Source organism: Antrostomus carolinensis, unplaced genomic scaffold, assembly GCF_000700745.2.
Source record: "Antrostomus carolinensis isolate BGI_N321 unplaced genomic scaffold, ASM70074v2 scaffold50470, whole genome shotgun sequence".
Classification (NCBI taxonomy): Eukaryota; Metazoa; Chordata; class Aves; order Caprimulgiformes; family Caprimulgidae; genus Antrostomus; species Antrostomus carolinensis.
The window spans coordinates 1-15,638 of record NW_010288647.1 but is presented as its reverse complement, the minus strand read 5'-3'; the positions used below and the strand labels follow the sequence as shown (position 1 = coordinate 15,638).

The 15,638-nt window shown below is 36.6% G+C and overlaps 2 protein-coding genes across 2 annotated transcripts; one reads left to right on the top strand and one right to left on the bottom strand.

Moving 5' to 3' along the window:
• Nucleotides 1-681: 681 nt before the first annotated feature.
• On the top strand, nucleotides 682-8,469 carry LACTB (lactamase beta). Its single transcript, XM_029084799.1, has 5 exons — nucleotides 682-745; nucleotides 3,637-3,827; nucleotides 4,217-4,562; nucleotides 6,045-6,210; nucleotides 7,626-8,469. Exons 1-5 carry the CDS (start codon nucleotides 700-702, stop codon nucleotides 8,185-8,187), a joined length of 1,311 nt encoding a protein of 436 aa, XP_028940632.1. The 5' UTR covers nucleotides 682-699; the 3' UTR covers nucleotides 8,188-8,469.
• A 3,404-nt stretch (nucleotides 8,470-11,873) lies between these two features.
• Nucleotides 11,874-15,583, bottom strand: LOC104518120 (40S ribosomal protein S27-like). The gene is made up of 3 exons (XM_010167333.2): nucleotides 15,471-15,583; nucleotides 13,142-13,252; nucleotides 11,874-12,062 (listed from the first exon to the last, which is right to left on the bottom strand). The coding sequence occupies exons 1-3, from the start codon at nucleotides 15,487-15,489 to the stop codon at nucleotides 12,034-12,036; spliced, it is 159 nt and encodes a 52-aa protein (XP_010165635.2). The 5' UTR covers nucleotides 15,490-15,583; the 3' UTR covers nucleotides 11,874-12,033.
• Between the last annotated feature and the right edge of the window lie 55 nt (nucleotides 15,584-15,638).

Here is a 15,638-nt window from a genome sequence, read left to right as displayed (position 1 = left end):
CCCACCCCGACGGCCTCTCCCGCCCACGGCCTCCAGCCTGCCCGCAGTTCCCGCGCATGAAGGGCTGCCCGGCAAGGGAGCTGCTTACGGAACAGCGCCTGGTTTCTCTCACGGTGCTGTCGGGGAAGGCTGTCAGTGCCTGGGGAGCTGAGGCCGGGCAGAGCTTGGTGCGGGGAGCTGGTGGAGGTACGGTGCGGCACGGGGTGGCTGAGAACGAGGGGAGGCCTTAAAGTCTGTGGGAAGGAAAGGGGAAGAGAGGCAAGGGGATTGCTTAAAAAGCACGTTGCAGTTACTTTGAAAGTCTACCTGAAGCTCCTTTGAAATTCTGCTTGCTAATAAATGATGCAGTTTGTGTGTTGCATATTAACTCTGTAATGTTTTTGTTTCTGTTCAGTTTTTCTTGTGTGTTCTGATAAGTAATTTAATTAAATTATCAAATAATTTTGTTGTTAGATAAATTTTTCCCAGTTGCTGGAGTAAAATACCTCCTTTTTGAAAGCAGTTTATACCACTTCAGCCCAGCTAGTATTTAACAAAATTTCAACCGTAATGTGACAACAATACGCAGGTATATTTGTAGGACTGCTTTTGCATTTTTAGGGTTTGGGAGAAGGGGTTTTATAACCGTAAAGATTCCTCTTAATGTCTTCTGTCCTTTTTTTTGTTTGTTTTTGACAGGATGAAGCTGGAATCCCAGGTATGCTAGTTGGAGTTTCTGTAGATGGAAAGGAAGTCTGGTCGGAAGGTTAGTATGGGAGTAGTAGTTGTGCATGCTATTGGGAAGCAGTGAATGTTTTAAAAATGAACGATGTGGGGATACTGATCAGCCTGGTATTTCATCCACTTGATGTCCCATCTTCAGATAGTGGCCACAAACTGGTGCCTAGGAGGTATGAGGTGATACTTTCCTCAGTGAACTTCAATAATTTCCAGAAATTTATGATTGTCCTGGTTTTGCTAGGATAGAGTTAATTTTCTTTTTAGTAATTAGAATAGCAGTATTTTACTTTCAGTGTTTCAGTTCAGACTTATCATGAGAAGAACGTTGATAAAGTACCAATGTTTTTAGTTACTGCTCAAGGCCACGCTGTTTGTTTCACAGCTGCACCAGGACTGGGAGGGGAAGCGCAGTGAGGAGCAAAACCCAAAACTGGCATCTGGTTGTGCCAATGAAATATTCCATATCATATCACGTTATGTCAGTATATTAACCAGGGGTGACCGGAAGACGGTACGCATTCTCTCAGGGATCGCTCGGGCTCACTATTCCGGGGTTTCGGTTCGGGACAGTCTCGGCTGCGGGATCGTTAGCTGGCACGGGCTGGGAATTGGTCAGCGAGCGGTGAGAATTGTGTATCGCTCATTTGTACAGTCTGTTATCACTGTTGTTATCATTATCATTTTCTTTTAATTAGTAAATAGTTTTTATCTCAACCCGTGAGTCCTTGCCCTTCTTTCCAAATTCTCTCCCCTACTCCCTGGGTGAGGGGGGGCGGGGAGGGTGATAGAGCAGGCTGTGTCTGGCTGCAAGCTGCAAGCAAAAGGGTGAATCCACCCAAACCACCACAATGATTTATTAACTTCCTGAATGTGCTAGTATATCTCAACAGTTATGTTTAAGACCCTTTCTTCCATTAATTTGTCAGATTGGTCTTTGAATATACTCATACTCTAGTCATACAGCTGTACAGTGGTCTGGTAGAACTGTGTATAGAAGGTAAAGAACTGTTCTCCCCACAGGAATTTACTTAATGTAAGTCAAAAGTAATAATGGCTCACATTTGGTGATTTGTCTCCCATTTGTGGGCTGAGGTGTAGAGTTTTAAATTGCAAGTGATTTTTCTGGTTATACAGTTTAGATTTAAATAGAGTCTATTAGTAATGCTCATATCATGTAGACATTTGATGTTTATATAAAAAACAAACAAACAAACAAACAAAACCCCCCACCAAACCATGTGTCTCGTTTCAGAAACATTTTCATAACATGTTTTGGGGTTTTTGGATTACTTAAGTGGTGGTAGTAAATGGCAACGTATTTCATTAATGTGTACAGAATTTGGAAAAAAAAAATTTTTGTAAGTAAGATTATTACTAACTTTCTTCTGACAGTCCATTGTTACATTACCTTTTTTATAGGTATAAAGCTGATTATAGGTTTTAATTTCTCTTTCACCATGACAGAAGTGAGTTGGAGAGCCTCTGGTACCTTTTGTTATGTGGTCTAATAAGAAAATTGTGCTAGAAACTTAATCACAGACTTTCTCAAATCAGATAGCTTTCTCTGGTCTCAGATTATCTAACAATGAAAATGAAAGTTTTTATAAGACTTCTGCAGAATCCCTTCCTTGACATGCAGGAAAATGCCTGAGGAAACTAGTGCCAGGGTTGTGGTTTATCACCAGGACTGCCAGATCCAGTAGCAAGACGTGTGGGGGCATAAGCCATGGCAGCTTTCTGTATCCTGCTGCCTGTGGATACAGAGAACACCACTGCCTTGAGTAAGGCAGCTGGGACGTGGGTAACATTGCTGTAGCAGACTTATGGCTCATATTGTTGTCTTCCTCCCTTCTTCATGGAAGGGAAAAATAGGAACAAGTATAAATTGCATGTCTTCTGTGGCCAAGGTACTAAACCTACTTTCTTGCTAAACTGATGGGCGTGATTTGAGATTTGGAAGCTATTTTCACTGAGGGGTACGGCATCTGCATTCACAAGCACCATAAAAGCTCTGGAGTAGCAGCTCTACATAAAGTAAAGGGTCTTGGGCAACTGACATGTCATCTGTTTTATTTCTTGTATTTTGGCAAGGGTTTTCTTCCGTGAGTAGCTCATTATTAGACTACAGTTTTATATAGATAGACAAGCATTGCTTGCAGGTCTTGCTTGTACTGAAAACTGCAGATATGACATACTGCATTTCATTGCTTTTTATGCTGCAACATCACATGCAGTTTCTTCAAATCTAGCTCAACCTGAAGACTAGTATGGGAGCTTGGTAATGTCTTATTAATTCCAGTTCTTGCTACTAGACTTGTGGGCTGATTACATAAGAAAACACCGGTATGGAGACTATTACGCTGTCTTTTAATTGCAGTCATGCTGAGTAATGTTGGAACATAGTGTATAACACCACTGTTTTGTTAAGCTTTACAGCTTAGGTAATTGCTATGAGTTTGTGAGTGATTTCCTTTCTCTTATTTTGATTAAATAAGACCCTTTACTGTTTCAACCGTAAATTCAGAACAACGATGGGAGTATTTATCACTGTGGGTCAGTTATTTTACAGTCTAGATTTTGGTCTCTTCAGTTTCTCTGCATTGAAAGTTTGACCTCAGGAATGTAAATTTTGGCTTAATCTTCAGTCTTATTTATCATTAGGTTTGTTTTGTCATCTTAATCAGTAACTTGAGATGCCTTTGGCCTGTTCAATGGGCTTTGATTAACTTCCTACTATATTAAAATGTTATTAACTTAATTGAAGCAGGAGCAGGGATAGTCCAGTGCTTCATGTCCTATTTTAGCTATGGGAAAAACATTTTAAGGAGCTAGTAAATGTAATTAATTGCAAATAATTAATTCAGCATGTCTCTGTGCAAACTTTTTATTTAGCACAGTGTTTTTATTTTCTTAAAGGTCTGGGTTATGCTGACGTAGAGAATCGTGTAGTATGTAAGCCAGAGACGATCATGCGGATTGCTAGTATCAGCAAGTGTCTTACAATGATGGCTGTTGCTAAATTGTGGGAAGAGGGGAAACTGGATTTAGATGCACCAGTGCAGAAATATGTCCCCGAATTTCCAGAAAAAATCTACGAGGGTGAAAAGGTATGTAGTTGTTTATTGGTAACACTTTTTTGGACTTTTGTTCCTGTTGTTGCACAGCCATATATGTACAGGTGGGTTCCTGTATCTGGACCTATTCCTGTAAAACACCAAAAATCACTTATACGAGTACTGATGTTTACTTCTTGAAAAAGCAACGCTGGAAATTTGGATCTTTGGTTTTATATCGTGTGTAGTGTGCTCATGTATATATATATATATAAAAAAATATATATACACATTTTAACTGGGATTAATATGTTATATTTAAAGGTATGTTATATTTAAATCTTTGTCTGTTCCTCGTCATGTTTAATTTTACTTTTCTGGTGATTTAGTGTGCATCATATCTTTAATGAAGAGAACTCACATTTAAATATTGGCCTACCTAGGTTGCTATTACTACAAGACTGTTAGTTTCACACTTGAGTGGGATTCGTCACTATGAAAAAGATATTACGAAAGTAAAGGAAGAAAAGGAAAAGGAAAACAGAGCACGTAAACTAACAAAATCCTGTCAGGATAAAGAACAAAAAGAAAAAGAAGGCAAAGAGATTGAAAAGGCTGATTCTGTCAAACCCAGGAAAGAACACGAAGGTGAGGTAAAAAGCCGAAATTCAAAACCTGGCAGAAGAGACAAGGAATTTGAGCAAGAAGAGTATTATTTGAAGGAAAAATTTGAAAGCGTGATTGAATCACTGAAGATATTTAAAAATGATCCTTTATTTTTTAAACCAGGTGAGTTTCTATGAATTTTAACCAAAATGTAGTGAAATTTTTGTTTCAAATTGTTTTACATGCAGTGAGGATAGTAGAGTCCAGTAAAGAGTGATTAGGAGCTCAGTAGACGAGTATTTGAGCTGTTCTGCACAAACCGTCTGGTCATGTATTGTCTTAAAACTGATGTTGCTTCTGAAGACTGCACTGATCAGGATTTTATCAGTTCAATTTAGGTAAGTCTTGTATAATTATCTTCACCAATCCACTGACTTAAAGAATTATGCTTATATAGATGCCTTCTCATGGTATATTTGCATTGTAATCCAGCAGGTTCAAAATGTGATGTAGCCACAACTTAAAAGGTAATACAAAGAGTCCCAAATAATGCAGGGGAGATGAGAAAGTGGGATCTAAGGTAGAAATGATTTTACTCCTAGGAGCTTTAAGTAATGCAGTAAGTGCTATGAAACATACTAGTTAATGAATTTATAATTGCTAAAGCAGATCATAACTTTGGTAACAAAAAGCAAAAAACTTTAGTGAGGCAGTAAACCAGAGCTAAAAAATTCTACAGAGAGACCATAGAATCACAGAATTGTTGAGGTTCTTTATTGTTGGAATTATTTAAACTGATTCTAGAGAGGACTTTGAGGAACTTCAGGTGTTAAGTTCTAAATGAGCTAGGTTAACAGGCAAATGTTTACTGATAAACAGTAAATATGTGCATATATGGGGACAGGGGTAGGAAGGGAGAGAAGTTAACCACTTACCATCTTGGAGAGTTCTAGGAACCATGTCTAGTAAGAGATCTGTCTTGACTGTAGGCAGCTTGTCAGTTGCTTGATACGTAGATATTTTGCAAAAGACATTAGCACAAGAATGAGATTTTTAAAAATGAAACGTTTTGTAAATTAAATTACATTGTGTTAAATAATATGCATGTTAGTGTTCATATAATTTCTCAGGATATTCTAGAACTAGAAAACTAGAATTAGAAACACTGTGATAAAAGTGATCAAGACCTTTGAAAACCTTGAGTGAGTACTACCCTTGTCATTCCATCTCTGGGGTATAGACACACAAACAAGTCACAGTCTTTAAGAAGTGATCTTATGGTTTGCTTCAGTTTTCCAAGTCCAGACATCTTTTTTAGAACTGGTATGGTAAATCTTGTGGAAAGCATGTTAAATGTTAGTCTTCACATTTTGGCATGAAACCTGGCTGTATGTGCAGATCCCTGAAAATTTTTAGCGCTGTTTTTGGAGCTACTTGCATTTATTAAGCCTCTGTGTCCACTGCAGTACAGAAATTCCAAGTATCATAAGCTTGTGATTCACATCAGAGTAAAATGAGGGTGGAGGGGGAGACTTTTAACTGATTATTCATTGCTATATATAGTTTTATTTGCACATGTGATTACTTAAATTTTATTCTTCAGATTCCATTTAAGCACCATGCAGCTCACTTTTTTTTCCTCCTTTCTCTTTGTTTTTCTTCAAGGTAGTCAGTTCTTGTATTCAACATATGGCTTTACTCTCTTAAGCGCCGTTGTGGAGAGAGTTTCAGGACAAAAATTTACAGATTATATGCTAAAAATGTTTCGTGATTTGGATATGTTATCAACTGTACTAGATGACAATGAAGCAATGATATATAACAGAGCAAGGTAAACAACGATGAAACTTCTTTTTTTCCACAACAATTTTTGTTCTTTCTGTCTTTATTAAGCCGACTGAATCAAGAATGTGAGATTTTTTTTTTTTCTTCAGGCTTTTAAATGAAGTGGCTTATGTTATTTCAAAGTTAGTCATGTAACTGATTTTATGTCAGCATTATGGTATTGGTTCTGTAAATAGCATGTAAAGTTACAGAATAGGAAATAAGTATTTCCTATTATAAGAGTATATATGGGGGACAGTGGCAGGGGTGACTTCGAAGTTTGCATTTGTTTGGGTACAACTAAGCAGGTAAATTTAAATAAAGTAAAATAAAGCAAGTAACTGGAGTATATGAGAATATATAGTTACCTTGGTTTGCTTAATAAACAGACTTTTTTTGAGAGTTAAGTGTAATTGTAATAGTGTCACAGTAACACCAGATTTTCATAAATTAAATGTTTAACACAGAACATGCTTTACTAATTGATTTATTTTATTAACTTAAAAACAAACAAACAAACAAACAAAAAAACCCCCAGATAAATTTATGTAACTGGATGATCCATTCCAGTATAGTGAATAAGGGTAGAGTTTCTTGTCTTTCTCTCCAGTACCTTATTGACCTACCTCTCAGAGGTCTGAAATTGATTTAGTGACTCACCTGTTAAATTTTGGTGCAGGAGAAGAATTCTAACTGAATCACAAATGCAGGTTATGGAAAAAGTATCATGAAAATGAGACTAAAACTTTTGAAAAGTTTTTGGCTTCTTAAATGCTCTCAAAGAATGAAAATGGTGATGAACATGTTAAATCTAAGGTTTATAGTACTTACATATAAGTGTGTATTTAAAGTGTGTGTACAGACACACAAAGCAGTTTGCAATGGTTTAGAGTTAGCTTTACTGCTGTATTCTGAGATGCTTTGTAAAGGGGAGTGGGGGCAAATCAATCATAAATGGAAACTACTGTCTCAGAGCAGTCACCCAAGACTTCAGTGAAATTTCAGATCAATGCCCAATAATCATGGGGTAGTTGCAGGATTCCTTTTTCTTAAAACACTTTAAATCTAGTACAGGAATTTAAGAAAAATCCTGTGCTGGCTGGTCTGTAGATTTCCGTCACATCTCTTATCCGTGTATTGCCTTTATTCTGAGTATGTGCTAAGAGTAAGTAGAAGGATTAGTACTTTTATTGAAACTAAGCTTCTAATCTAAGAAGTCACCTTAATTTTTGTTTTCCTGTCTGAATTTCTTGCTGATTTTTCTGCAAGAAATATATTTAAGAAAAAAAATATTTTTTAAAAATTCTAAAGTTTCATGAGAACAAGCTAATACATACTCAGTTTGCTGTTATAAGGTAGGGCAGCTTAAAATAGTTGTACATAGTTTCTGAGAATGACAAGTTGCATTTTCTTGAATCCTAGGTGTTATGTTTACAACAAAGAGGGACGTCTGGTAAATGCACCGTATGTGGACAACTCTTACAAGTGGGCTGGTGGTGGTTTTCTGTCATCAGTTGGTGACCTTCTGAAATTTGGAAATGCCTTGTTATATAGTTATCAAGTGGGACAATTTAAAAACACTAATGGCAAACTTCTTCCTGGGTACCTCAAACCAGACACAGTTGCAATGATGTGGACCCCAGTGCCAAAAACAGAAGTATCATGGGACAGGGATGGTAAATACGCAATGGCTTGGGCTGTAGTAGAGAAAAAACAACAATATGGCTGTTGCCGACAGCAGAGACACTATGCATCTCATACGGGTGGTGCAGTGGGGGCAAGTAGTGTCCTCCTAATTCTTCCTGAAGAACTGGACTCTGAAGCTATTGATACTGGGCTAGTGGCACCACCTAGAGGGGTAATTGTTAGTATTATCTGTAATATGCAATCAGTTTCACTCAACAGCACTGCCTTAAAGATCGCAAGGGAATTTGATAAAGAAAAATGGGCACAATATATAGATTTAAAAAAGAGATATGTGTAACTGAACTCTCTGTACTGAAACATGAAAAACAAATGGAGAAGGGTGTAATTGGACTCTGAAATAACTAAGAATACATAAAGAAAAAGTGTCAAAAATTCACTTAATTAACTCTGTTAGTGGTGCTAAACTCGTGTTAACTGGAATTCATCTCTCAGGGAAGTTCCTAACTTAGAGAAAAGGAGAATGTAAGTAAAATTTGACTTCCTGTAGTACCTGTGTAAATTGTCATTATATTAGCAGTTTTTTCTCATCCAGTCAAGCACTTGACCAAGCTTAAAAAAAACAGCATTGGTTTCTTGCACTTAGAAGTACAACAACAAATTATCTACCTTAAATGTTACACTTATGAAAAATTTCGTATCTTGATTTGAGCACACAAAGATGTAATTCTCATAGTTCCAGTCTGCCAAAACTGTTCAGTGTTACTTTTTAAAGAAAAACGGTTTTACTGTTGTTTTATTTTCACATAGCACTTTTCTTACTTGCTTAAAAAGCAAAAAAACCCCAAGTCGTGAAGCTACCTCCAGAATGCAGATTTATACCAGAAGTGTGCTTTTGTCAGAGCTGTGGATTGTTAAGAATTAGAAAAGAATAAAGCTAGAGTAATGTAAGTACAAATCTTTTTGTTATTTAGATGTCCTCTCTTCCATTTTTATTGGACACAGAGAATGTATGAAACTAGTGTACTGTGAAATAAGGGTATTATTTTCACAGTCAAATATGCTCCAAATAGCACAACATGGTGAGCTGTCAAACTGTCTCATTGTTTTTTGAATTATACACATGCTAAATTTGGTAGCCTGAAATAGCACTGTATTCTATAATGTTGATATTCCTTTAGATATAGGAATTAAGAACTCAAATAACTCAATAAAATTTAAAGCCCATTCTTGAGGCCAGTAGCAGAAGTCTAACAGACTTTGAGAGGTTTGTTTTTTTAAACCATCCTTTTCTCCATTTGGAGACCTGCCTCAAGGAGTTACTTTTGCACAAAGTTGAACAAGAAATTGTGATACAGTGTTCCAAAGAAGCATTTGCTAATCTTCAGTTTTACATCTGAATATATTAATTTTATATATTCCATAATGGCATGGAAGAGCTCCATGATCTCCATTTCCCCTGCAATTATATCGGCCAGTATTTCCAGGATGAGACAAAACAAAATATCCTTCACGAAAGGTTTGAATACTTATGTCCCTGCATTGTTTAGCAGCCTTGCTTCTCCGAATTTGAGGAGCAAGATGCCTTTGCTGACAGCTAGCAGAAGATAGCCTTACCTGCCTCGTTCCCAAGTTAATGCCTTTAGTATTAACTTCATAGTTGTTACCTGCCCTGTGGTGAGAAAACATGCCGTCATCTCTGTTCCCAGTATGCCTGTGATAACATTTATTACCCAAGACTGACAAACCAGGAAATATTTTGAGGTGTTTTACTTACATTTTAAATTTGAGCTAGTAGGACTGGTTTAGTATTCTTTAAAATTAATTATATTCATTCTTGTGCCTTAAAACAGTAAAAGCTTACACCTAAACTTTTTTTTTTTAATTCATTAATAATGGGTTGTCTTTATCTCAAGAATATCACATCAGTAGAGACAACAGAGAGAACTTTTCTGAACAAACTATAATTTGGTCAGGCAATAAATTATCTACTCTTCCACTGAAGTCTATATTGTGTGACGGTTCCAATACAGAAGTACTGGAGGTGAACGTCTTCTACAATAGCAACATCTTTTTTTTTTCCCCAATCTTGAGCACTTACTAGCTGGATAAACATACAGCAGCAGAAGTCATTGTCTGTTAACACAGGGAACAAGAGTTAGTAGTCCTGAGTTCTTTTCATGTTGAAGACTACATTAATAGAAACAGACCAAATACAATGTTTTAAATATATAAAAACTGAAAAGTAATGTCGTTATTTTAGGACTTATGCTTTTTCTTGCACCTGTTTTCCAAATGGTATTTATTGTTCTTGAAAACTATTTTGCATACTTCAGAGAAAACAGGTTTCAAACACTGACCACTGTGTTTGGGCTTAGACAAAGATTGACTGTAGAAAGCAGAGGTTTACCATTATGCTTGTCTGCATGTGACCAAACACTAATAAATGTAAATATTTGAAGTATGTATGAAGTGAATAATGGTAAGAAGTATCTAGGGCATTTATAACACCAGGTTATTAATGACAGTGTCTCACTCCCCTCGTAGAATATGTTAAGCCACCAACTTTTTATATGCATACTATGTTCTTTATACTGTGTCTCCTGTAACTTTAAGGCTTTTAAAAAAACTTCTGTTGTCATTTGCACAGTATTGGAGATGCTATGATGTCTAAATTTCATCTTCCAGTACCTGAAACAAAATGGGTCACTGACCTTCTCTGATTTGGTATTTACTTAATGATGAGTTCTTACATCTTTTAGGGTGGAGGAAGAAAAGGCAGAGAGATATAGGAGACTAGGAACCAGTCTGGCTTTAGCACATATATTCTGGTCACAAGCGAATTAATGCTGCTACTTTGCTCTTTGTTCTGCAGGCAGTTATTTGATGGACTGGCATTAACTGTGGGAAATTGGTCAATTAAGAGCAGCTTTCATTATAAACTTACTCTTAAATTAACCTTTATTGTGCAAACACAGTATGGCATTGACATAAAACTGTACTTTTCTTAAAAGGCATGTATACTAAATTGGTGCATCTATTTCTGTATCAAACACCTACTTTTTGCATCTGGTAATTATAAGTGTTCACTGTTTGAATTAACTGAAATAAAACTTACATCTGGCAAATGCAGTAAATTGTAATATCAGATTTTGGGTTTTTTTTTATTTGACTAGACACGTACAAGTTAAGTCAAAAAGAATACAGGTTAAATAGAAAATGCCAACAAGAATTAGCTCATCAAGACACCTGATACTTTGAAAGAGATGTTGATACATAACTTGAGATATTATTTAGTAAAACAAGATACATGTAAGACTTTGAATGTTTTCTTACAGTTTAAGAAAATCCATTTTTTAACAGACACTTAGAAAGGGATGGATTTTTAAAACTAAAAACTTTTTCTCATTGCAAAAAGGTAATTATTTAATGTCAGTATTTAATACTGAAAACATGTATGGGTTTACTGTATTAGTTTTTTGAATGACTGAACACCATTCACAGCTGTTAGTGTAGCTGTTTGCTGACTTTCTGTTGCTTATATACCATATGCCTTCTCTACACTCAGTGCTTTCAGTGTTTTGCAAGATGCCTTTTTTTTTTAATAGAAATCTCAGTATAGAATATCAAATGCAGTTTTGAGACCAGATTAGAGGGAAAAACCATGCATTCCAGAAAAGCAGCTGAACATTTTTGAGTAACTTTCTATTTTTATTTACACCACGTTACTCAACACAGTAAAGGGACTAAAGCAATGTTGCAAGCAAATCAGCCATTTAAAATCTACCTAGCCTTTGCAACCCTTGCAGTTAGGATAGCTGCAGTAATAAAGTATACAAAATGTATTCTTACAGCAGTTCCTGTCACCGTATGTATTACACTGCTGTAGTTGATGATTAACAAGAGTAAGGATGCAGCAAGTCCAAGGTTTTTATATTAATGGCACCACCCAATTTAACAATACATGTTTAAAAGTAAAATTATAAAAAGAGGGCTCAGTCGTCTGCAAACTTGCAGGAAAAACTTGCACTTCAAATCATTTATTGAAAATGAGATTCCAGCTCATTAGTCACCAGTAGCATGTAATTTTTACAAAATCAATTGTAATTACATTGTTGCATTGACAGGCATTTTTAAATGGGTAAGGCTTTCAGGAATACAGATCCAAAACCACATGCTGAAGTGTTCAGTGTTGCTTTCTTCTAAATGAACAGCCTGTAAAGAAATCACATGAGTACAGATATGAATAATCCTTAAATTGTTAAGACTGCCTTGGAAAATTGCCCACCCAACTTAAGTAGGAAAACTCATGCCATAAATTTAAATTTCACGTGTAGCAGAAGAGGTGAAGATTTAGCACTTTGAGTCTTCTGTAGCTCTCTTCTCTTTGAGCTCCCAACCAGAACAACATGGCTGTCATATAATTAATCTTAAAATAAGGCTAAGGTGTACTATTTCTTTTCTTCCAGATGCCTTTTAAAATTTCAGTCTGCTGTTCCATGCCTTAGTGATATAAACCCTAAACTGAAACAGCTGCTAGGAGTGTTGATACCTTTGCAACTGCTCAACAGCTTTACTTCAGGAATTCTGTCCTCATATAAACAACATCTTTATAGTAGCACATGGTATACACACTACTATATGTAATTTGCATATATATTTACCTTTTGTCCTTTCAAAAAACACAAAAAATCTGGATTCTTTAATTTTTTTTAAACACTCGAGTGTTTCCAGGGTTTTTTATATATCCCAGATACTGGGCTGCATTTCAAGATACTGGTGCTATACCACTTACCTGTATATAATTATCAGTGGTTATTTGTTCCCTTATAATTTATACAAAAGAAATGTTGATTAAATAACATGAGCCAGGGAACTGCCTTACAGTACTACTGTTTAAAAACAAACAGGCAAGCCTCCATTGACTAGCAGTGGCACAGAATCACTTCAGCCTGGCAAAAGTACTCCACTCCTTTAATGGTGCTTTTTAATGCTCTAAACTTAGCTTAGCATTAAATAGGTGGTATTTATTACAGATAGGCTAAAGGAAATGACAAGTAAAAGCACCTAAAATCAAGTGTGTTTGATCGCAGTGTAGCTGCTTAGCTGCCTGGCATATCTGAAAAAAAATTTGCAATTCAGGGCCCATTAACAATATTTTTACTAGCCAACTTCAAGCCATCTGCAAAAGAAGCGTTCTGATATCAGTTTTCAAAATCAAAGCTAAAATATTTGCAGGCTATAAATGCATTTATGTAAGTGGAATATTTAGGCTGCTAAACATTGCACCTTACCTTCTGTGAGCCTGGCTTTCCCCCCTGTAGGCTGACACAGGACAGTTGAGCACCCTACACACAGAACTACTGTCTGAGCATGGCTGAACACAGTAGTGATCTTGTAGCATCCTGGAAAACAGCATTATTAAACTTTCCATTGAGTATTTCTAGCATTTTTTTTAAATTGTGTGTGCAACTGCATCAGGTAATCTAAATACACCTGTCTAATACACTTGTAGTATGTCCCCTGCAAAAAAAGTCAAGGAGTTCTAAACTAGCCTTCTCTGCTGAACAGAGGACCCCATCTAGCTAGAGAAATATTTAACTTGTAATAGTAGAACATTGCTGTTGACAAGAGTCTGGCAGCTGTGAATATAAACACTGCCATTGAAATCTGTGTTTGCTTTCTGTTTAATAATTGGTACACATAAAGCATGTGCTTGGTTGCATTCTACAAAGCTAGCACAATAAACAGGAAGCCTTGCACAGAATAACCTCACTAATTCCAGATGCGAGAAGAGGCATCAGCAACACTTGGTCTACAAATTGCAAATGCTGTGACTAATGAAATCGCTCTTATACATGGCTTAGACAAAGGAATTTTCACTGCTTTCATTCTTTTCCCTGGAAAGTATTTCCAATTAGCCAAGAGGAATTTTTGGAGACAGAAAACTTGTACAGGACTTAATCTAGATGTAGATACGGAAAATAGACGAATAGGTAAAGGTGAGCATAAATTCAATTTTAAGCATGTGTGGACCAGAAAGATAAGATAGAATATATGTTTTGAGGAAGGTCCTCAGACCTGTCAAGAGAATTGGTTAGTAGAGAAACTCCTGTCAGACAGAACAGCAGATCTCTGCTTCGTTTAAATCACAAATAGTATCTGCACAGCTTCTATTTGCAAAGAACTGCTAGGAGGTAAAATTTAACCATAGCAAATGTTTTCCCCCCATGAATGTGGACTTCCACATTGATGAGTTTAACTCGTGGAATCTGCAAGAAAACAAGCCCAATCTATTTCAGTAAGGAGGCTGCAACTTCCAACATCACTGAATGTCGCATAAGGCCATCTGATGTTTTCAGTGCCTTGTGCTTAGACCTCTGTCATAATTGAAGCTCTCCTGCTTTGCTCTCTGTATCCCTCAAACTCAATAACTAACTGATCCAACAATAACGAAGATAACCAATGACCTATGTGGCCTATGTTGACATTAACTGTATCTTAGTATATGCGGGCATGTACACTGATTTGAAGAAAGGGGGGGGGGGGGGGAGAAAAAAAATCAGTGGCTTAGCCTTCAACTATGTGTTTTTTAAAAGTAACCACACTTTACTTTCCAACAGTTTTAATGAATTTGTTCCCTTATAATTTATACAAATTCCATCACTTTTCGATGGAAAACAATGTCTCAGAGCTTCTTAGAAATCTAAGATAGCAAGAAAATCTGGACACAGCAACAATTCCCTGCTTCTAGTCAGGAAGATCACTATTGTAAGTAAGCCTATGTATTTTCTTACTGCTGTAATCTTCTTACACTGCAATAGTTTCAAGGAGATAAGTTACCACACTTGGCAGTTTCTGTGCCTCAACATGGATGTAGCTGTGCTGATCAAAGAAGCTGCTCACTGGTAGAGCGTACTCCTTTAATTGTGCTAGAAAATCCCGTGGTTTAGTTTATGAAAGAGAAGTTGGCTATATGGATGTTTCTGAGCCAAAGTAATGAAGATCAGTGAAAAGCGGACACAGGCAACACCTTAAATATAGCCCCTATATATGTGAGCGAGACGTCAGCTTACTTCTTAAACAGCAGCTTGCTGAAAAGGCAATTGTACGTGCTTTACAATTCTATGTGAAGTCCCAATGCGCCTGCATATGTCCTGTGGAAAGTTCTTCTGGTTGCTCTTCCAGAATCAGCTTACAAAAGAAGGAAAACAATGTTGTCTTCTATTTGAAACTTGTGCCACGGATGCTTTAAAGCATCCATTTAATTGCACTCCTTATACGTGCAAAGCTGGGGGCTGGTTTTTTTCCCTACTTGCCAGGATTTCATAAACAAAAACAGGAAAAAAAAACCCCAAACAAACAAACAATCTCATGCCAGACCTCCAGAAAATAGAATAAAAAGCTAATTGTTTAAATTAACTTTTGAAAAAGGTTGAAAACACTTTTATTAAAAAAACCCAACAAAACAATATACAGATTTATTTTTTCTCTACGGAACAGACAAACCACATTTAGATTAAAAAAAAAAAAAAAAAAAGAAATCAGATCTTTTATGAAGATGAACCGCATACAAAATTAGTTGCATTCCTTCTGTAAGATATAAACACTTTAAATATTTACCTGGACATTTCACATCCATAAAGTAGGAGTTTGGGCTCTGCACAAGACGTTTCTTTTTGTGCTTTCTCTTCTCATCCTCCAAGGAGGGGTGCACGAGGTCTTTAGCCAGCTGGGTGGGACGAGAGGGAGAAGGCAAGGCGTGTTACAGAGCGCTCAGGCTGCCAGGGC